This window comes from Bos indicus x Bos taurus, chromosome 5 (assembly GCF_003369695.1).
Source record: "Bos indicus x Bos taurus breed Angus x Brahman F1 hybrid chromosome 5, Bos_hybrid_MaternalHap_v2.0, whole genome shotgun sequence".
In the NCBI taxonomy this organism is placed as follows: Eukaryota; Metazoa; Chordata; class Mammalia; order Artiodactyla; family Bovidae; genus Bos; species Bos indicus x Bos taurus.
In genome coordinates, this window is record NC_040080.1 from 23,345,256 (window position 1) to 23,368,602 (window position 23,347).

General features: G+C 45.9%; 1 protein-coding gene across 3 annotated transcripts in view; it reads left to right on the forward strand.

Annotated features, from left to right (window-relative positions):
* Positions 1–2,423: 2,423 nt before the first annotated feature.
* The window catches only part of FAM234B (family with sequence similarity 234 member B), a 40,415-nt gene continuing 19,491 nt past the window's right edge, over positions 2,424–23,347 (forward strand). Inside the window, exons 1-5 of one of the 3 annotated variants that reach the window (XM_027541385.1) lie at positions 2,424–2,548; positions 2,668–2,785; positions 13,801–14,199; positions 18,262–18,360; positions 21,924–22,112. In XM_027541385.1, the coding sequence (XP_027397186.1) occupies positions 2,749–2,785; positions 13,801–14,199; positions 18,262–18,360; positions 21,924–22,112 (724 nt within the window). In that variant the 5' untranslated portion in view covers positions 2,424–2,548; positions 2,668–2,748. Of the gene's footprint in view, positions 2,549–2,667; positions 2,786–2,848; positions 3,282–13,800; positions 14,200–18,261; positions 18,361–21,923; positions 22,113–23,347 lie in introns of those variants that run through there. The other 2 variants (XM_027541383.1, XM_027541384.1) reach the window with 2 other exon arrangements.

Genomic DNA, 23,347 nt, shown 5'->3' on the forward strand with positions numbered 1-23,347 from the left:
AAGCAGCTGAATGCAGAGTTCCAAAGAATAGCAAGAAGAGATAAGAAAGCCTTCCTCAGCGATTAATGCAAAGAAATAGAGGAAAACAACAAAATAGGAAAGACTAGAGATCTCTTCAAGAAAATTAGAGATACCAAGGGAACATTTCATGCAAAGATGGGCTCGATAAAGGACAGAAATGGTATGGACCTAACAGAAGCAGAAGATATTAAGAAGAGGTGGCAAGAATACACAGAAGAACTGTACAAAAAAGATGTTCATGACCCAGATAATCATGATGGTGTGATCACTGACCTAGAGCCAGACATCCTGGAATGTGAAGTCAAGTGGGCCTTAGAAAGCATCACTATGAACAAAGCTGTCCAGTTGAGCTATTTCAAATCCTGAAAGATGATGCTGTGAAAGTGCTGTACTCAATATGCCAGCAAATTTGGAAAACTCAGCAGTGGCCACAGGACTGGAAAAGATCAGTTTTCATTCCAATCCCAAAGAAAGGCAATGCCAAAGAATGTTCAAACTACTGCACAATTGCACTCATCTCACATGCTAGTAAAGTAATGCTCAAAATTCTTCAAGCCAGGCTTCAGCAATACGTGAACCGTGAACTTCCTGATGTTCAAGCTGGTTTTAGAAAAGGCAGAGGAACCAGAGAGCAAATTGCCAACATCCGCTGGATCATAGAAAAAGCAAGAGAGTTCCAGAAAAACATCTATTTCTGCTTTATTGACTATGCCAAAGCCTTTGACTGTGTGGATCACAAGAAACTGTGGAAAATTCTGAAAGAGATGGGAATACCAGACCACCTGATCTGCCTCTTGAGAAATCTGTATACAGGTCAGGAAGCAACAGTTAAAACTGGACATGGAACAACAGACTGGTTCCGAATAGGAATAGGAGTATGTCAAGGTTGTATATTGTCACCCTGCTTATTTAACTTATATGCAGAGTACATCAAGAGAAACGCTGGACTGGAAGAAACACAAGCTGGAATCAAGATTGCCGGGAGAAATATCAATAACTTCAGATATGCAGATGACACCACCCTTGTGGCAGAAAGTGAAGAGGAACTAAAAAGCCTCTTGATGAAAGTGGAAGAGGAGAGTGAAAAAGTTGGCTTAAAGCTCACCATTCAGAAAACTAAGATCATGGCATCTGGTCCCATCACTTCATGGGAAATAGATGGGGAAACAGTGGAAACAGTGCCAGACTTTATTTTTCTGGGCTCCAAAATCACTGCAGATGGTGACTGCAGCCATGAAATTAAAAGATGCTTACTCCTTGGAAGGAAAGTTATGACCAACCTAGATAGCATATTGAAAAGCAGAAACATTACTTTGCCAACAAAGGTCCATCTAGTCAAGGCTATGGTTTTTCCTGTGGTCATGTGTGGATGTGAGAGTTGGACTGTGAAGAAGGCTGAGCGCCGAAGAATTGATTCCTTTGAACTGTGGTGTTGGAGAAGACTCTTGAGAGTCCCTTGGATTGCAAGGAGATCCAACCAGTCCATTCTGAAGGAAATCAGCTCTGGGATTTCTTTGGAGGGAACGATGCTGAAGCTGAAACTCCAGTACTTTGGCCACCTCATGCGAAGAGTTGGCTCATTGGAAAAGACTCTGATGCTAGGAGGGATTGGGGGCAGGAGAGAAGGGGATGACAGAGGATGAGATGGCTGGATGGCATCACTGACTCGATGGATGTGAGTCTGAGTGAACTCCGGGAGTTTGTGATGGACAGGGAGGCATGGCGTGCTGCGATTCATGGGGTCGCAAAGAGTCGGACAGACTGAACGACTTCCCTTTCACTTTTCACTTTCATCCATTGGAGAAGGAAATTGCAACCCAGTCCAGTGTTCTTGCCTGGAGAATCCCAGGGATGGGGGGAGCCTGGTGTGCTGCCTCTATGGGGTCGCACAGAATCGGACACGACTGAAGTGACTTATCAGCAGCAGCAGCAAGTCACATCACCTTTATAGATCTCAGTTTTCTCTTTAGTAAAACATGAAGTCTCTAAGGTCTGCTTCAGTTCTAAGATAAATAATGTCTTCAGCATTCCTGGACTAAAATGCCTACCTCTTGGTGCCTGAGGGGAAGAAACAGGTCTGATCTTGCGTTCTTAGACCTTTCAAGCTGGAAGCTGCGGGGTAGGGTGCTGAGTGGATCCCTGTAAAGAACTGGTAACCAGAGATGAAGCTTAGAGCTCCAGGGGAAACCTCGCCTTTAACCTGAGAAACGTAGAGAAACACTTACTAGGTGCCTGCTGTGTGCTACGTGTTTTAAATAGATTATGTAATATCATCCTCACAATATGCTCCTGAAGTAGGTGCTATTATCTCCATATCCAAGCTGAAGCTTAGTCATACAAGTGACTTGCCCTGCGAGGGATGTGGGCGGAATTCAAACCCGTCTGACTCCAAAGCCCAGGCGTATTTCACAACCCTTGCCTCCTATCTATTATCTCATTCCGTGCTCACTGCAAGCAGTGGGCTGTATCAGATCCCCATTTCACGGAGGAGGAGAGTGAGGCTCAGCGCGGTGACGTGACCTGCCCAGTAAGGCATCTGTCCCGGAGGGGGCGGGGTGGAGGGGCAGGAGCGCGCACGTGGGCGCGGAGGCGGCAGCGGACGCCTCCTCCAGGCCCTGCCACGCCGCCCGGCTCCCACCTTTTCAGGTCCCGGCCCCGCGCACCTCGACTGCGAACTACACTTCCCGGCAGGACGCGAGCGCGCGCACGCGCACCGGGGCCTCCACCATGGCGACCGTGCTGTCCAGGGCGCTCAAGCTCCCCGGTAAGCTGCAACCTCGCGACCACCCCGCCCACGCCGGACTTGGGGGGGTGGGGACTCCAGGCTCCCGGGGGCGAAGCCTATCGGAGTCTGGCTCCAGCCCGAGCGGAGCTGCAGGCGCGCGGAGGCGAGACGGTGCAGCCCCCCGCGGGCTGGGGTCCACGCGCCACCAGGGGGCAAAAGAGGCGCCTGGCGGGTCGGAGGTTGCCGGCGCGGGGCGAACCTGGGAAACGCTGGGGGAAGGACCCTGAAGGCGCGCCGGGATGGTGGCCTGGCGCTGCGGCGGCGGCGGATGTCAGGGCGCGCGTCGCCGCCGTCCCCAGGGGAGGGCGATGAGGTTAGCATCCTTTCCCGAGCGCCGCGAAGGACCTACGGGAGGGTCTCCAGCTCTTTCCGTCTTGGGCTGGACAGGGGGTTGGGGGCAAGAGGGCGGCAGGATGGCGAGTGACCCCTTTGGAGCAGCCTCCCCATTTAATGACAACATTGATGCTGCGGTGAGGTAGGTGGAACAGGTATTTCCCCTTCTAAAAAATTAATTATCTGTCAAATTGACTTGTCCAGGGTCGCACAAACAGCATAGGAAAAGCCTGGACTTGAACATGGGGGGTCTTCTGACTTTAGATTCTGGGCCTTGGGTTCCACTTGTTCAGCCTCAGGCTCTCAAGCCTGAGCATTTATGAGGATAATTTATTTGCACCGGTAAGTTGCAGATAATGGATGGAATATTCTTTTAAGGAGGCACTAGTGGTGAAGTCAGAGCTAATTCAGTACTTGGGGGCAACAGCTCCAAGGTTTTGGTTTTCCTTTTAAACCTCCAGAATGGAACTGTCCTGCTAGAAACTTGCTATTTTAATAAAAGTATATTTATTCTGCTCAAATACATTTTAGATTTTAAGGCTTTAGAAAAATTTATGCTTTTATCTAAATATGTTTGTTGTTATTTTGATGTGGACCATTTTTAAAGTCTTTATTGAATTTGTTACAGTATTGCTTCTGTTTTATGTTTTGGTTTTTTTTTTTTTCTTTCGGCTGTGAGGCATGGGGGATCTTAGCTCCCCGACCAGGGATCAAACCTACACCCCCTGCGTTGGAAGGCAAAGTCTTAACCACTGGACTATCAAGGAAGTCCCACCTAAATACATTTTAAACATTAAACTATAAACTGTTTGTTTGCTGGTAAGTTGTTAGTGAGAAACGCAGCTGCTTGCCCAGCATGGGTAGAAAGGGCTGGTTGGGTGTCTGGCGGATACCCAGTGGAGGGTCCCTGTTCTCAAGGAGTTTCCAGTCTGCTATACTGTGCCACAGCTGACACTGGGTTGGTTGTGAATTTGATATGAATTTGCATTTCTGTCCCCAGATTTCATGACTTCAGACACTTTTTCTTTGCACATGGTCTCATTATAACTTTGGAAGGAACGTTGATCTCTCTGTTGGAGTGTGTATGTAACACTGGAATAGAATGGGGATAACCCTTAACCTGCAGGATTTATTTTGAAGAGAGTAGCCGTATATATCCTTAGTGTAGGGTAGTGTCCTCCCATGGGCTTCTCAGGTGATGCAGTGATAAAGACTCCACTCAGGAGACTCGGCTTCGATCCCTGTGTTGGGAAGATCCCCTGGAGGAGGAAATGAGAACCCACTCCAGTATTCTTGCCTGGAGAATCCCATGGACAGAGGCACCTGGCAGGCTGTAGTCCATGGGGTCACAAAGAGTCAGACATGGCTGAGCACGCCTACATAGCATAGCATAGATATCCTCCTAAGGGGTAATGGGATGTCAGACATATTTAGCTTTGTTTCTCCTTTTCTTTTAGATTCTTTTCCCCCCTCGCGCCCCCTCTGAAGTGAAGTGAAGTGAAAGTTGCTCAGTAGTGTCCAACTCTTTTCGACCCCATGGACTGTACAGTCCATGGAATTCTCCAGGCCAGAATACTGGAGTGGGTAGCCTTTCCTTCCTCTAGGGGATCTTCCCAACACAGGGATCGAACCCAGGTCTCCTATATTGCAGGCAGATTCTCTACCAGCTGAGCCACAAGGGAAGCCCCTCGCCCCCTCTCATATAGCTAATTGTCATTCTCAAAGGCTGGAAATGCAAAACAAAAAATCTTGCTTTTGAAACTCTTGAGCTGTTTTGCATGCTGAGGCTTCATCGTTGCTCCTGGAGTATTCAGATGCAGTAAGTGTGTCAGCTGACCAGGTGGGGGAAGCACAGTCTGGTCCTGGACCTGTGTGTGTGGACGGCAGTAGGGCCCTGAGCACTCAGGTACTCTCGACACTTTGAGGTCCAGGCTGTTGTTGTTCAGTCGCTAAGTCGTGTCCAGCTCTTTGTGACCCATGGACTGCAGCACGCCAGGCTTCCCTGTCCATCCCAACTCCCGGAACTTACCCAAACTCATGTTCATTGAGTTGGTGATGGGTCCAACTGTCTCATCCTCTGTCGTTGCCTTTCTCCTCCTGCCTTCAATCTTTCTCAGCATCAGGGTCTTTTCCAATGAGTCAGTTCTTCGATCAGGCGGCCATAGTACTGGATCAGCATCAGTCTTTCCAATGAATATTCAGGATTGATTTCCTTTAGGATTGACTGGTTTGATCTGTTGGCTGTCCAAGGGACTCTCAAGAGTCTTCTCAAACACCACAGTTCAAAAGCATCAATTCTGCGGTGCTCAGCCTTCTTTATGGCTCAACTCTCACATCCATACATGACTACTGGAAAAACCATAGCTTTGACTACACAGATGTTTGTCGGCAAAGTGGTGTCTCAACTTTTTAACACGCTGTCATAGTTTTTCTTCCAAGGAGCAAGTGTCTTTTAATTCCATGGCTACAGTCACTGTCCACAGTGATTTTGGAGCCCCAAATGAAATCTAACACCATTTCCGCTTTTTCCACATCTGTTTACCATGAAGTGATGGGACCAGATACCATGATGTTCCTTTTTCGAATGTTGAGTCTAGGCCCAGGTACAAAGGCTGTATGTTTTTTTAGGTGATGTGGGTCTTAGGGGGTTTTTTCTCATGCTTTTGCTTTTCTCCCTCTTACCCTTTCTCCCTTCTACCACAAATACAACTGTTAGCTTTTATATTAGATGGAAGTTGCTTTCTGAAAGCCCTTTTTGGGTACTCTATAGTTGGGTCTGTGAAGCTGTTATCCTGTTTTGGCTACTGTATCATGTTACTTTAGTTAACATCCTCACTGTTTTTTTCTTTTCTTACATTGAGTATCATTGATGTATAATCAATGTATAATATCATTGATGTATTAGTTTCAGGTGTACGAATAATTTGATATTTGTAGATATTGCAAAATCACCACAATGACATCCTTACTATTTTTATGTGTAAGGAAGCAGAACAGAATGGTGGTGAAGAGCATGAGACCAACTTGGATTAATCCACTCTTTATCAGATTCTCTTTAACCTTTAGTTTCTTCATATGTACTAATAATATTATTATGGAACCTTTCACTGTTAGCCATACAGTAGGGTTATTTGGGATAGTTAAAGAGATGGATGTGCTTAAGAAGTTTGTTGACCTTTGATATATGTTAATTATTCAGTAAGTGTCAGGCATTATTATCTTCATCATTAGCACCATGATCTGGAGAAGGCAATGGCACCCCACTCTGGTACTTTTGCCTGGAAAATCCCATGGACGGAGGAGCCTGGTGGGCTGCAGTGCATGGGGTTGCCAAGAGTCAGACCTGACTGAGCGACTTCACTTTCACTTTTTACTTTCATGCATTGGAGAAGGAAATGGCAACCCACTCCAGTGTTCTTGCCTGGAGAATCCCAGGGACAGGGGAGCCTGGTGGGCTGCCGTCTATGGGGTCGCACAAGGTTGGACACGACTGAAGCGACTTAGCAGCAGCAGCAGCAGTATGATCTTTACAAATGTGGTAACTGGAGGGAGGCCTGATGTAATGTGCTCATGGCCAGTGTCCATCAACCTGGTGAAGAAAGAGCAGTCCCTGGGATGTTTTCAGTTGCATATCCTTTCATCAAGCTCAAGATGGAAAGACGTTTGGCCGACATGCATAGAATGCAGTTAATTAGTAACAGAAGGACAATGTGAGATTCATAAAGCAGCTGGTGGGGCATCTTATCTCTTAAGAATATATATTTTTAGTCCATTTAAAAGTTTAAAGGTCAAACACTGAAGGGAATAGAAGAGCATAATGTTATTGTAATGGTTTGCTTTATTATGTGTAACATGGAATGATTCTGTGCCCTTGGATAAACTAATTCATGATGGAAGTGATTTACCTTTAGCTACAGTAGAGTGTAGGCGAAAGTCTGTGTAAAGTATAGTGCATGTCACAGAGTAGGACACACTATAGTATGTTTTCCTGAAAACACTTGGGGCTGGTACAGTTGCATCTCTTTCCTATTGATATTTTCCTCTGTCTCGTTTTTGGATTGCTATTTGCCCAGCATCCTCTGTCTTTCTAAAAGTGACAGTCGTGGGAAGCTTATTTACACTGATGTATTCTGAAATTCGGAGAAGGCAATGGCACCCCACTCCAGTACTCTTGCCTGGAAAACCCCATGGACGGCGGAGCCTGGTGGGCTGCAGTCCATGGGGTCGCGAAGAGTCAGACACGACTGAGCGACTTCACTTTCACTTTTCACTTTCATGCATTGGAGAAGGAAATGGAAACCCACTCCAGTGTTCTTGCCTGGAGAATCCCAGGGACAGGGGAGCCTGGTGGGCTTCCCATCTATGGGGTCGCACAGAGTCGGACACGACTGAAGTGACTTAGCAGCAGCAGCAGCAGCAGCATTCTGAAATTGGGCTTCCCAGGTGAGACTAGTGGTAAAGAATCCACCTGGCAATGCAGGAGATGTAAGAGACACAGGTTTTATTCCTGGGTCAGGAAGATTCCTTGGAGAAGGAAATGGCAACCCACTTGGACAGAGGAGCCTGGCAGGCCACAGTCCAGGGGTTGCAAAGAGTTGGACACAACTGAGAGTCTAAGCACATTCTGAAATCAGTGTCCTCTCTTTATTTTCTGAAAACCTTTCATTGACTAAAAATGTGGGTGGTGGCTGAAATCAGCAGACAAGATGTTGGTAAAGTTCCCTAGCTTTGAAGCATGGATTGGATGTTACTCCTCAGCCTGAGTGTAACTTTAGGCAAGTGATGTACTATATATTTCACTCTTTTTCTGTGAATAGATAGAAAAAATATTTTACTTAGGACTTCTGTAATTGAAACTTGCTGTAATTAAGTGGAAGGTTGTTTTTGCACGTTCTGGAAAAATACATATTAATAGTAAAAAAGTCAATATTTATTTTCCTCTGTAATTTAGCCAAGCACTGGTTGTAATCTGTGATCCCTTAAAGAAAGCGTGTGTGATCTTTTGTGCTTGCCTCTGTACTTCAGAAATATCATGTCTGGGTCAGTTCTTGGATTTTGCGGTCTCATTTTCTTTCTTTGAGGATTTTTCCATATTGCCACACTGTCATTTAGTAATGTGTTTTGCTGTGGAGAAGTCAGCCTGATTTTTGTTCCCACCATTCGTGACTTGCTTTTTTTCTCTTGGACTGACTGGCTGCTCATAGGATTCTGTCTTTGTCCTTGAAGTTCTTTGCCTTTACTAGGATATATTTCAGTATTGATTGCTCTGTATCAGTTTTTCTTGAGACTCAGTGGACACCTTATTCTGCAGTTTCAGGTCTTGCTCTCCTGTAGGAACCTTTTTCGTATGGGCTTCCTTGCTGGCTCAAATTATAAAGAATCCACCTGCAATGCAGGAGACCTGGGTTCGATCCCTGGGTTGGGAGGATCTCCTGGAGAAGGGCACAGCAACCCACTCTACTATTCTTGCCTGGAGAATCCCATGGACAGAGGAAGCTGGTGGGCTACAGTCCATGGGATCCCAGAGAGTTGGACATGACTGAGCAACTAACCCTTAACTGCAGGAGCTTTATTCGTATGTCTTTTAAATAATTTTTGGTTCCATTCTCTTTTCTATTTTCTTCTTCAGTTACGTGATTGGATCACTTTTATCCTCTGTATCTGTCCTTTTCTTTCTAGTCCTTTTAAATACCTTGCTGTTTTTCTTATGAAGTGCCGAGATAGTACAGCCTTCAAGCCACACTGCCTGGGACTGAATCCTTGTACTATTGCTTATTTGCTGTTTAACTATGGGCCTTAAACTTCCAAACCTCAGTTTCCTCGTCTTTAAAATGGAGATAAAATTGTGTCTGCCTCAAAGAGTTGCTATGATAATTTACTGAGCTAAGGCAGTTAAAAGGCTTGAAAGAGAGTATAGTAAGTGCTCAAAACTTTGAGCCCTTGTTATTTCTGTTTCATCTTGCTTGATTTTCACAGTCTAACCTTTACATCTCTGATGCTCTTTTCAGCCTTTCAGCTCTTTTTGCCAATCCCAATAAGGATATCCTTTGTAAGATTGTTTTATTCTTTCCTTCCATCATTTTCTTGAGTCCTCCTTGTTTACTTTACATCTTCTCTGTTGAATCATCATTTCTTCTTAGAAATGTTCTGTTTTTCCATGAGCCCTTATTTCAGAGAAGGCAATTGCTTCAATTTCTTGGATTCTAGGGGGAAGTATCTGTTCACTATTTCTTCCATTTCGTGGTATCACTTGTCCAGCATTTGTTCTGTAGCTGGGTTTTTGTTTGCTGGGTTTTGTTGTAATTTCTTTCTTGAGTGTTTGTAGAACTTTGCAGTAGCTTATGGACTGAGTACTAATGATGGCTGTGTTCTCATTTCTATTCGTATTTGGATGGGCGGCTGTTTTACAGCCAGCTATTGGCTGACTGGTGGGCAGAGGCCGAATGAATTTGGGCAGCTGAGGCTGGAACCTAAGCTAGGCTGTCAACTCAAATCCCTTTCCCACCAGCGCTCTTCCTTTGTGGATGTTGCTTTCGTCACAGGCTGGCATCTGTCGCAGGGCCTCAGAATGCTGGTTTAGCATTTACTTCTTTGTTTCTTATTGTGCATGCATGATCAGTCATGTCCGATTCTGCGACCCCATGGATGTAGCCCACCAGCCTCCTCTGTCCATGGGTTTTTCAGGCAAGAATAGTGGAGTGGGTTGCCATTCTCTCCTCCAGGAGATCTTCCCGACTCTCCTGTGTCTCCTGCATTGCAGGCCGATTCTTTACACTGTAAGCCCTTGGGGAAGTCCCTTGTTACTTGTGCCAGTTGTCAGTTTATTGACCCTGAGCTCCACGTTCGCTTTTGTTGTCTGATCTGTAAACGTGGATCTGGACCCTTTAAATTCCAATTCTTCTTCTGGGCTACAGTCTCCCCATTCCAGGATACCTTTTGGATTTCTCTTCCCAGGTTTATATTTACTTTCCTTTCACTGTTTAATCAGTCTCTGCATGAAACTGTCCTGTTTGAATTAGTGGCTGGTTTCTGTCTCCTGATTGGACCCACACTGTCCAAAAAAATCCGCCCCTTGAGAACTGCCAATGTTACCTTTTCTAACCTGCGGCACTGCCAGCCTGCTTCTTGTAAAGAGAAAAGCTCGTTCTCTTTCTTCTTCAGTCTTATCTTGGCTGTTCACACTGTGGTGTTGAATGAGGCTCATTGATGCTTCTGGGACCCCCACGCTTTGTCTTTCTGAGCAAAAGATTATTTGGTTTGGCTTTATATCTGGGGAACGAGGGAGGCAGCACAACTGATTGGTTAGAGCCGTGGATTCTAATCAAATTGCCTGATGTTGAATCCTGGCTTTTCTTGTTAATTCTGTGATCTCAGGCAACTGACCTCTTTATATTTTAATCTTCTTGTTGATAAAGTGGGGATAATAATGGCACCTACCTCCTGGGGTGGTTGTGAGGATTAAATGCGTTAACCCCTGTAAGCGCATGGACCAGTGCCTGGCATAGTAGCTCTTAGTACATTTCCACTGGTCCTCCATGTCATCACTATTATTAATTGCGTGAACTCGGCTCCTTGCTGGAGACCTGAGATGTATGTCCCTATTCTTAATATACTTCCTCAGTTGGATGCAAGTTTCACTGCCTTTGGCAACGACTTTTCATAAATTACAGTTTGGGGATGTGGCTGTTTCCTTTTTTATTCTTTTTCTATTTTTGTTTCTTTTTCTTCCCCTCTGGTTTTAGGGAGAGACTGACAGAAAGGTCATCCTTTGCCATCGTTAACTAGCAGCACATAATCTTTTTAGAGGGACCAGTTCGACAGAGGCTTTGATTTTCAAACAATGCTTGTAATTTATAGATTTATTAAAGAATTTGTACAAGTCTCTGCAGCATTTGCAGTCAAGTTCTCTTCTTCCCTGTGATAGTATATCATAAAATGAAAATGGATTTCCTTTAAACTGTTTTTTTCACTAGTATTACAGTCATAATTTCACTTTGGCAGAGATGCTGTTTTAGGCCGTATTTGTTGCATGCTGGAAACTGACTAGGAAAATGGAATTCAGTTAGTGTTCATGCTGCATTTTTCACTTGATGCTAAAAATCATGTAATTGTAGGATGGCTTGAGCATATGTAGAAAGTGCTTTGGAGTTTTAGTTGAATCAGTTGTTGAATCAGTTTTAGCTGAATCAGTGATGGGATGACCAAGAAAGCTGGCCTGATCCTAGGTGGTAGTGGTTGCTGTTCAGTTGCTAAGTTGTAACTCTTTGTGACCCCATGGACTACAGTATGTGAGCCTTCCCTGTTTTCCACTATGTCCGGAGTTTGCTCAGATTCATGTCCATTGAGTCAGTGATTCTATCTAACCATCTCATCCTCTGTCGCCCCCTTATCCTCCTGCCTTCAGTCTTTCCCAGCATCAGGGTCTTTTCCGGTGAGTCAGCTCTTTGCATCAGGTGGCCTAAGTATTGGAACTTCAGCTTCAGTGTCAGTCTTTCCAATGAATATTTAGGGTAGATTTCCTTTAGGATTGACTGGTTTGATCCTAGTTACAGGTTTTGAATTGTAGTGGCCCCTCTGCCCTCCCCTGGTCAGACTGCACCCCTGGGACCATATTCAGGTCTGGGAACTGTCCTTTGAAGAGCATGGACATGTTGTGTCCAGAGGAGAGGGACCGGGGTGTCATGGACACCTGAAATAATGCTTCTTCAAGTAATGGGTTGAAGAGGTAGAGATATTTAACCTGGGGATGAGGAGATGGGGTGAGGGCAGAGGAGAGATAGAATACCAACAGTAATAACAGAAGCTGAAATTTATTGAGCTTGACTCTCACGTCAGCACCGAGAACCATGCATGTATTATTTAATCCTCATAACAGTGGCTCATTGGTAAAGAATCTGCCTGCCAATGCAGGAGACGCAATGCAGGAGACACAGTTTCAATCCCTGGGTTGGAAAGATCCCTTGGAGAAGGAAATGGCAACCCACTCCAGTATTCTTGCTTGGGAAATTCCATGGACAGAGGAGCCTGGTGGGCTACAGTCCATAGGGTTGCAAAAGAATTGGACACGACTTAGTGACTAAACAACCATAATAAGCCTGAAATAAAGGCATAAACTCCTCCAGTTGCTGGCACTTAGAGCAGGGGGCGGCTTGGGAGGAGGAAGGTTTAACCCCCTCTACCCTCATAAATGTCCGCCTCCTGCCACCCCAGCAAAGACACGGTCTAAATAAAACTGGGGTGCTTATTGTGTAAACTAGTGTCAAGACAAGTCCTCCATCTCCACATGCCTGCTAGATTCCACCACTCCCAGCCTGCAGGATCAGAATAGCAATTTTCAGGTAACCACTGTTTACTGAAACATGCACTGAAAGGGTGTTAGACTCTCAGGAAGATTCTCAAAACTTTTTTGGTAAGATGTCTCCAGGTGACTTTCAGCATTTGACTTTCTTCGTGGTTTCTGTAGAAACAGTTTTGTGCTAAGTCGCTTCAGTTGTGTCTGACTCTTTGGGACCCTATGAACTGTAGCCCACCAGGCTCCTCTGTCCACGGACAGAGGCAAGAATACTGGAGTGGGTTGCCATTTCCTCCTAGAGGGTATCTTCCCGACTCAGGGATTGAACCCGAGTCTCTTATGTCTCCTGCATTGGCAGGAGGGTTCTTTAACACTAGCGCCACCTGCGAAGCCCAGAAACTACTGGGAAGTCACACATATTGGCCTGTGAGGAGCGGTGTGCAGAGAACAATGGTTCTAAAAGTTTAGAGGAGTCATGGGACAGATTGGAACATTACCACTCTATGAAAATCAAAGGAAATATACACATTAGGTGTATGCAAGATCCATGGAAGAGCCATGGTCGTTTCGTTACTGAGAATCACACAAACTAACAGAACTTTTTAAAAAAAACTAGTATTTGAAGTTAGCTATTTTCTATTTCTTTTTGAATGTTCTTAAATTCATGAAAGTGATAATTTTAGAACAGCAGTGCCCAACCTTTTTGGCACCAGGGACTGGTCTGGTGGAATACTAGATCCCTCTCATGGGCTGTTTACAGTAGGGTTCACACTCTTATAAGAATCTAATGCCGCCGCTGATTTGACAGAAGGCAGAGCTCAGACAGTGATTTGAGTGACGGAGTGTGTATGTGCGCGTGTGCACGAGCGCCCAGTCACGTCTGACTCTTTGCAACCCCATGGACTGTAGCCTGCCAGGCTCCTCTGTCCATGGGATTTCCCAGGCAAGAGCACTAGAGCAGGTTGCCATTCCCTTCTCCAGGGGATCTTCGTAACCCAGGGATTCCGCATCCCTTGCATTGACAGGGGGGTTCTTTACCAGCTGAGCCACAGGGGAAGCTGAGTGATGGGGAATGGCTATAAATACAGATGGAGCTTTACTTGCTCACCCACCTCTTGCCTCCTGCTGTGTGACCCAGTTCTCTGTTGGGGAGCCCTGTTCCAGAACACTGTGATTTTCTTTCTTTTTCTCCCCCATCCTTTCCCCCTTTCACTGGCATCTGTTTTTATAGATGGCTCCGCGGTCCAGGCTTATCAGCCTAGACCTGTTCTGTTCTGTGTGTTCTCCTAGGTGTTTCCAGTTTCCATGTGTTGACTGAGGGGTCTTCCTTGCAAGTCCCCTTTGACCGTCTGGGTTTCTGTCTTTTCAGGGAAGAAAAGCCCGGACCTGGGGGAGTATGACCCCCTCACACAGGCCGACAGCGATGAGAGTGAAGATGATCTGGTGCTTAACCTGCAGCAGAAGAACGGAGGGGTCAAGAACGGGAAGAGCCCACTGGGGGAGGCACCGGAGCCCGACTCGGATGCCGAGGTTGCAGGGGCTGGGAAGCCACGTCTCTCCGAGGTTACCCCCGAGGGGTACCCCTTGGAGCCCTTGGGGGCCCTGGAGCAGAAGGCAGCCTCCTCCGTCGTGTCCTGTGTGCGCACATCCGTCTTTCTGCTGATGCTGGTGGTCTCCATGGTCCTAGTGCTCGTGTGTGCTTTCCTGATCCCCTGTCCCCCCCGAGACCTGCACAGCACGTGGAGCCGCCACCTGGGTCCCCAGGGAGGTAAGCGGCTGGAGGGGGTAGGGTGGGGGGGTTTCAGTCTGTAAAACTCCATCGCGTGTCATTCTGGAAAGTGCCTGATGACACTGAAAATTTCTTTCAAGTCTTTACATGTTAACGCGTTGTCACCTACCATTTCTCTTGCTGTGTGCAGAGACGGTTTGGAAATTAAGGTTGGACATGAGACAAAAAGATGGATCGCTATGGTTCCAAAATCTTGGGAGGATGGCTGGCTGTGTTTCTACTGGGGGAAGGTCTTATTTGGACACAGAGAGGAGAAAGCCCTGGTTTGCTGGGCTCCAGATGTGCAGCTGAGGCTCGATCAGGGGAGGGCAGAGCCGGGGGAAGGAGGATTCACAAAGTAAAGCTCCCGTCCTGGCCAGGCCAGAGGCCTTGTAGGGCTCCTGTAGGGCACTTGGGCGGTCGCTGATTGTGGAAGCCCAGTCTCAATTGAATTTTCGAATACTTTTTTAAAATTTAGTTTTTTATTGAAATATAGTTGATTTGGGGGGCTTCCTTGGTGGCTCAGAGGGTAAAGAATCTGCTTGCAGTGCAGGAGACCTGGGATCAATCCCTGGGTGGGGAAGATTCCCTGGAGGAGGAAATGGCAGCCCACTCCAGTATTCTTGCCTGGAGAATCCCACGGACAGAGGAGCCTGGTGGGCTACAGTTCATGGGGTCACAAAGAGTTGGGCATGACAGAAGGAATAACAGTTTCACTTTCATAGTTGACTTACAATGTTGCATTAGTTCCTGCCCTACAGCAAAGTGACCCAGCTGTATCTATATCTATAGCTTCTTTTTCAGATTCTTTCCACTGTGGGCTATCATAGGGTATTGAGTATAGTTCCCTGTGCTTTGCAGTAGGACACTGTTGTTTATGAAATAATTTTTTTTCCAGAAAAAGAGGGTTGCTTTCTTGCAGTAACTTTTTTTTCCTGCTCTTAATGGTTGGAATGGTGCTACCCAAGTAATTCTGGCTATTTGACTCATTTTGGAGCAGGTTTCTTTACTTTTTATTTTAATTATATTTTTTATTGAAGGAAAGAGTCTTTAAATTTTATGGTGCTCTACAGTTTTCAGAAGTTTCTCACCTGTAGTTTCTTATAATCCCATAATAACCTCTTTTAAAAAAATCTGTGTTGCTCTGCCCTTCTACTGGTAACCATTGGTTTGTTCCCTGTAGCTGTGAGTCTGCTTCTTTTTTTGTTATAGTCACTGTTTTGTTGTATTTTTCAGATTCTACATATAAGTGATCCTGAACAGTATTTGTCTTTTGTCTGCCTTATTTCATTTAGCATAATACCCTCCAGGTCCATCCATGTTGCTGCAAATAGCAAATTTCATTTTTTTTATGACTGAGTAGCATTCCATTGTATATATGTATGCATATTTGTAATCGGAGAAGGCAATGGCACCCCACTCCAGTACTCCTGCCTGGAAAATCCCATGGACGGAGGAGCCTGGTGGGCTGCAGTCCATGGGGTCGCAGAGGGTCAGACACGACTGAGCGACTTCACTTTCACTTTTCACTTTCATGCATTGGAGAAGGAAATGGCAACCCACTCCAGTGTTCTTGCCTGGAGAATCTCAGGGATGGGGGAGCCTGGTGGGCTGCCATCTATGGGGTCACACAGAGTCGGACACGACTGAAGTGACTTAGCAGTAGCAGCATGCATATTTGTATACAGGGTATATATCTTTTCTTTTTAAACTTTTTGTTGTGTATCAGGATATATAACCAATTAACGTGTTGTAATAGTTTCAGGTGAACAGCCAAGGGACTCAGCCATATCTACAGATGTATCCATTCTCTCCCACACCCTCCTCCCATCCAGGCTGCCACATAATTTGAGTAGAGTTCCATGTGCTGTATCTTTATTGAGATCCTTGTTGGTTATGCACTTTGAATATAGCAGTGTACCACATCTTAACTTTATCCATTGCTGTCGATGGACACTTAGGTGGTAAAGCAGGTTTCTTTAATACAACTTACTCTGAATCAAGTCTGGAGATCCCATCTAACTGTTAGTATTGAGTGGTCCTGTCTCTTGTAAACTGAACCAGGCGGAAGGGGCTCAGAACACACAAGCCCAACTGTGGCACTTTGGCGGATTGGCTGTTGTATGTTGAAGGTGTCTGAACAGCAACAGGTGCAAGAGGGCCACTGATCTTCGAGCCTTCCTAAAAGCAGGAGATGAAACTCCCAGGTGAAAGAAAGATGCTCTCTGTATAGCAGGAGAAAAGAACAATCTTATCACCTGAGGTTGAGGCCGAGAAAAGTCTGTGCACATAGACCTTATAATTCCCCATGTGTCCTTCACCTCCTCACCTTATCCCCTCTGTCCACCAAAGGGTTCTGCTGTCCTGAGTTTCCTGTAAGTATTCCTTTCCTTGTGTTTAAAGTTTTGCCACATAGATTTGTATCCCTAAATGATCCATCCTTTAATTTTGCTTGTTTTTGAATGTCATATAAATATAATCATGCAGTCTTCTGTGACTTGCTTTTTTGTTCAGCATATTTAAAGAAAATGTTTGAGGTTTATCTGTTATCAATGTACTGTCACTAGAATTTCTTTATTTTCACCACTAATTTTCCGTGGTGTGAATATCCTGTGATTTAGTGATCCATTCTACTGTTGGCGAGCATTTAGGTGGTTTCTATTTTTTAAAAGTAAGTAATACCAAAAAAAAAAAAAATTAATACCACTACCCTGGAGAAGGAAATGGTAACCCACTGCAGTATTCTTGCCTGGGATATCCCATGGACAGAGGAGTCTGGCGGGCTACAGTCCATGGGGTCACAAAAGAGGTCGGACACGACTTAGCAGCTAAGCAGCAGCAGCAGTACCACTAAGAAGATTCCAGAATGTGTTTCCTGATGGAGTATGTAAGGATTTCCTTTGAGCATAAACCTGGGAGTGAAATTGCTGGTTGGCAGGGTGTGTTGTATGTCTAGGCATGCGTGCGTGCTGAGTTGCTTTAGTTGTGTCAGACTCTTTCGCAGCTCTATGGACTATAGCCTGCCAGTCTTCCCTGTCCATGGGATTCTCTAGGCAAGAATACTGGAGTGAAAAAAAAAAAAAAATACTGGAGTCGGTAGCCATTCCTTTTTCTAGGGGATCTTCCTGACCCAGGGATCAAACCTGTGTCTCCTGCTTTGCAGGCAGATTCTTTACCACTGAGCCACCCGGGAAGCCCACACATCTAGGAGTTTATATTAAATCATTTTCCATAGTGGTTGTACCAGTTTGCACTTCCACCAGCCACGTGTGAATTCTCTCCGAATTTGACAGTCAGCCTCTGACTCACACTGTGTGTGTGTGTGTGGAGGGGTGATGCTGCCTACCTTGTCACTGCTCGGTGGACGAGGAAGTCCAGGCCTCTGAGGACACCAGGGGTGGGGGGCTGCCCCGTGAATGCTTGGTGGAGGAAGGACTCTAGGTTTCCCTTGTGTGTGGAAGCCTGAGTGCTGCTGGGCGAGGATGAGAGTCCAGCCTCCTCACCCGACTTCTCTGACATGACCCTGGGGCGAGAGGGGCCTTGTTACTTAGAAAGGGTTTCCATTTGGCCTGTCCTGTGGGCCTGGGTGGGGCCACAGTTTTATCTGTGGTTTTTGCCTGGAGTAGAATGGTTATTGTTGAAAACTTCTTCGTCTTGCTGGGCTGCACCTTTCCTGTCCTTTGGCTGGAGACCAGCTTTTCTGGGGCCTTCCTATGTGTCCCTGTTGGCATTTCTGGGGTGCCAGTTTCTGCAGCACCCTGCCTGGGATATGTGAGGTCAAAGAAAGCCCAGGGGAACCCCCAGATTGTCCTTACTCGGGGCTTACCATCCCCAGCTGATCTGCCTTCTCTCCACCTTCCAGAATCTTCTCATGTTTGACTTACGTTTAATGCCCAGAAATTCTAGCTGTCCTTAGTGAGAGGCACAGGCAGAACTGGGTCTGTGTATCTCATCCAGGAGCTGAGATCTGCCTGGTTTTTATGGCGCATTCCCTGTCCAGCCTGGCACAGGGCGCTGGCCTGTGTCACTTGCTGAGGGCTCTGTGCCTCTTGTGTCCATCAGGTGGGGACCTGTCGCCGTTGGACCTGGCGGATGTAAATGGAGACGGCCTGCGAGATGTGCTCCTCTCCTTCGTACCAGCAGGGAACGGGAGCGCGGCCGGTAAGAGGGTGGATTTTGGAGGCCTGGGTGGGAAGAGCTGGTTGATTGGAGGGTGTGAGATAAGAGAGGCATTGGGATTGTGAGCTGATGGGTCTACAGTGAGGAGAAAGCCCTTGGCGATCCCTCGTACCCAATGAAACTGGTCATCCCTAGATATGATATGATACACAGACCCACTTCTGCCTGTGCCTCTCACTAAGGGCAGCTAGAAACCCTGGGCATTAAACATAAGCCAAGTTCACGCAAGAGCTTGTACATAATGCCTGTTGGAAGAAGTCATGGCAGGTGAGAGCTGCAGGGCACTTTCAGTGGCCTCCCTGTTCAGCGACGACCCTGAGATCCAGAGACAAGGTTTCTTGGCCACACGCCTGCCGTGAATAGCACCAGCGCTTAGGTTGCTTGAATTTTCCCTGAGTCAGTTCTACCAGGCCTCTTAGATGATCATAAACATAGGCTCTCATCCCTGGAAGAAAGCTTTTACTGGTGTTCTAACATATCCTTACGCATGTACGTCTTGCCTGGGTGTTTGTGTTTTCCTCTAACCCCATCTGTTTGCTCCTCTGTCTCTGCTCCCCGTCCTACTCCCTGAGGGATGAGAAGTGGACCCGTATGCATTAAGTCAGCAGGTTCCCCAGTCTGCAGGCTTCCATTAGGTTTGGCCAGTGGGGAGCACAGGCCATAAGCTGGAGGAGAGGCAGAGTAACAAGAGGATATTTATTTCCTGGGCTTTCCCCGCTGGGTCTCCTTGATCAGAGGTCACAGTCTATCTCAAGGTGGTCCTCCTACGGACCTTCCTTTTCTGGCTTCTGAGACTCCCTTCCTCCCCTATCTCTTGGGCCCTGGGAGTGGTCACAGTTCTGAGGGACTGTATTGTCTTTTGTGATTTCTCTACACCCTGACCACATCTTTATGTCTTTATTAAACCTTCACAACTTACCCTACTTGAGTGGGCTGTTTTTTTGGGGGACCCCAGCTGATGCATGTCAACTGCAGAAACAAAAAAGTTACATTTTCAGTATAGGTACATGGGGCCTTTGGGTTTGTCCTGCCGTCTTCATTTAAGTGGATTTGAACTGCAGTCTGTAAACTGATACAGTAGCTATGGTTGGAGGCAGAGAACGCCCTCCTAGGACTTCCCAGGAGTCTGCCTACTAATGCACGAGACACAGGAGATGCCAGTTTAGGAGATGCTGGTTCGATCCCTGGGTTGGGAAGATCCCCTGGAGGAGGAAATGGCAACCCTCTTCAGTAGGAGAAAATTGCCTAGAAATTTTCTCTTGCCTGGAAAATTCCATGGCAGAGGAGCTTGGCCCCACTATAGTCCATGGGATCACAAAGAGTTGGACACAACTGAGTGACTGAGCACGTACGCACAACCTCCTAGCTACTTTTTAATCATTCATAAATAATTAAAAGTTTAGGTACATTGTAGAGAGCATTAGAAATATCTTCCCAGGGCTTGTGCAATATGTAGAAGCAATTTGGGTATAATTTTTTTTTTTTTATGGGAAGAACCTCTAGCCTAGAAATTGACTTATATGGTTGAACTTTAATTATATATTTTTTCTGCTTATGATTGATCAGCTTTTGAAGTAAAAACTTGCCCCATTCACTTTTTGGAGATTTTTTTTTTTTTAGTCATTTGGTATTTTGCACGGTTTGCTATATATCAGGACTCAGTCAGTGGTAAGGCCATGAGTTTGGACATAAGATGGACCAGCCTGATTTGGTTATAGATTATAAAAAATAATAATAAAGTGAACACATGGTACTTTGTATGTGCTATGTACTGTTGTATATACATACTATGAATAGATTTGTCCCTCAGTGTTCCTGTAAGTCAGACTAATGTTATTATCCCTATTTGCAGATGGGGAAAACTGAGGCATAGTGAGGTGAAGGAGCTTGCCTGAAGCCCCACAGCTGGCAGTGGTAGAACTGGGATCCAAATTGTACAGCCTGGAGATTCTGGGGAGTTCATGACCTTGACCCTTATGTCAGACTGCTGTGCGTGTAACCCCAGCCAGTGGGTTCAAAGATCTGTGCCACTGGATGTGAGGAGGACTGCGTTTCTTATATGACCTGCTGTGCTCCTTACATAGAGCTGCACTGGTTCTGTTGAGCTAACAAGGAGAGTGGTCTCTGCTTCAAGGAGTTGTGGTCTGGTAGAGAAGGGCTTACCCATCACCACCCAGAAAAAGATGAGTCACAGTTGATGTGGAGTTGGTAGGGACGTGAAGAGGGAAGGACAGCCAAGTCTGTTAATGAGAGAATCTCTGGGAAGTCTGGGAGATAACATGTATTGCCACAATTTACCATGTAAATTGCTGCTTCTAGCAACAAGTTCCGAAAGAGTGAGCCAGTTTGTTACTTGCTTTTAGCTTGTTTGTTTATTTCAATTTTTTGACCACATTATGTGGCATGTGGGATCTTCCTTCCCTAACCAGGCATTGAACCCGTATCCTCTGCAGTGGAAGCTTGGAGTCTTAACCACTCCACGCCCCCAGTAAGTCCCCTTGGTTGTATATATTTAATTAACAGTTTCAAGGACTAGGTACAGTGAAGCTGTAAAACTTACATGTCCAGTCCTTATTAGCTGTTGCCAGAAATGGGGAAGTGAGTTGGGCCGTCTGCCCGTCCTGAAAGTGAATGTGAAACTGGCAAGAGAGAACACGATGCTTCTGATAGGGTTGCTGCCTAATGTAGAGGATTGTTTGTTAAAGAAGTGAGCTGCGTTTATCCTTTATCAGCTGTCCTTGGACCTCAGTACTAAGTTTGCCCAAGTATTCTTGCCTGCTGGGACCAAATCAGCTGAGTCCATGGAACTCTAGACCAGGGGACCTCCTGATATCGCTATGTGTCATCTTCTGGTTTAGTTTTAAAAAAGATTTTTTTCTGCTCTCAGCATTTGCTAGCAGTGATTACAATTCAGGCACTTTGCTCCCTTCTCTCCACATATTCTACATTGGTCTTAATTTTCGTGTTTTTTGGCCACACCATGCAGCATGTGGGATCTTAGTTGCCCAACCAGGGATCGAACCTGCACCACCTGCATTGAAAGTTCAGAGTCTTAACCACTGGGGCACAAGGGAAGTCCCTCGATCAGTCTTGAATTTTTGAGCATAACCTTGCCTTCTGGGTTTTTTGTTTGTTTTGTTTCCAACCACTCCTTTTTCATGTTCTTGATTTTGCTCCTTTTATTCAGAAAGCAGTTGGCTGCTTTTTGTGCCAGGTGCTTTGCAAAGCACTGAGGATGCAAAAATGAATGTGACAGGCTTTAGCCTTAAGGATACCCCTGCTTAGCAGGACCAAGGTGACAGACATATCAATAGACATGTTGTAAGAGTGAAGGCGCGCACAGGTCCCTGGAGGAGGTCACGGCAGCTCACCTTACATGAGAGATGTATTGCACAGATGTGACAGGTGCCCCGTTCGCAGACCTTTTCCCCAGAAATACGGGAGGGAGCTGAGCACACAGGTCCTTTAGGTTTTCTGGTCCCCTGCTCATATCTCCTTCTCATCTCCTTAGCTTCCTCCCTTTGCTGTCTCTTGTGTGCTTTTAGGTGTCTCAAGACCCCCTGCTGTCCTCGTGTGCCTTTCGGGGATGAACGGCAGCACACTGTGGTCTAGTCCCCTCCCCGAGGAAGCCCGAGATATTACCTGTTTGGATCTGACACCAGGGAACATGGCCAAAACTGTGTGCCTGGTGACAGGGACACACAAGATGCTCAGTGCATTCAACGGGACATCAGGTAAAGATCGTTGGCCACGAGAGGGCCCTGGGAGCCCTCGTCTTCGATTAGAACAGTCCAGTAGGGAAGGGACCGTTCCACTCACCCACGGTGGGAGGTCTGATCTCCTGCTCTGGAAGGTGGATATTAAGGGAAATAAGAGAAAGGGTTTAAGTAGAGTATCACATCCATGGTTCAACCTGTTTGGTGATAGGATAGGGCTAAATTGAGTTATCCAAACAGAAACTGCCCCAGGGCTTTCGGTTTTGAAATAATCTCCCTACTGTGTTCTTTGTACAGAAGACAGTGGAGCTTTGTCTCTTTTGTATTTGATATATAAGGGTTCACATGTGAACTTGGGCATTAACCAGTTAAAAATAGGCCAGTGAAAAAACTTAAGGTTTGTGGAGGCGTGTTGGTTTGGCCTCTTCTCATCTTATTGGATTCAGACATATGTGACAAAAGAGATAGAAAAAAGGCAAGTATTATGAAGGCTCCTTACAGAGTCTTATACTTCTGAAAGGTTGTTGTTGAATCACGCGAATACACCAGGATTCTTGGCCCCCGGAGGAGAAGAATTCAATCTGGGGCCAGAGACGAGGCTTGATCGCTCAGAGCTTTTGTGTAATAAAGTTTTATTAAAGTATAAAGGAGATAGAGAAAGCTTCTGACATAGGCATCAGAAGGGGGCAGAAAGAGTACCTGCTTGCTAGTGTTAACAATGAAGTTATATAATCCAAAGAATATCTGGAGGTTGTAAAGACCTCATCAGACCTGCTCCCATAATGTACATTTTAAGATAACACGGTCCTCAGGCAAGATACATCCTTGTAAAGACCAGGTCTACTCCCATAATTAACATTTTAAGATAACAGAAGGTTGAATCCAAAGACTGTCCTTAGGCAGGATACATTATTGGTATATAATCCTAAGGAATGTGGAGAAAGAAAAAAAGTTTGTCTTTTCTTCCTCCTTGAGAATTCCAGACCCCGCTCTCCTTGGGGACCCCTAGACTCCCTATCAACCTGCCTAGGAAATGACTCACTTCCAAGGTGCTCTTAACCTTGGACTCAAATAAAGCTGGATAAGTAGCCTCTCTCCTAGATGTAAAGATTGGAGTCTGGGAATGGGGTTCTTCTGAGTGAAAAAAAACATTTTGCATGTGAGTTAACTCCAGAACTGAAGTCATCTTTTATGGTTTCTCTACTCCTCTGAACATGTGCCAGAAGGAGTGGGTTGGGCTTCTGTTTGGCTGT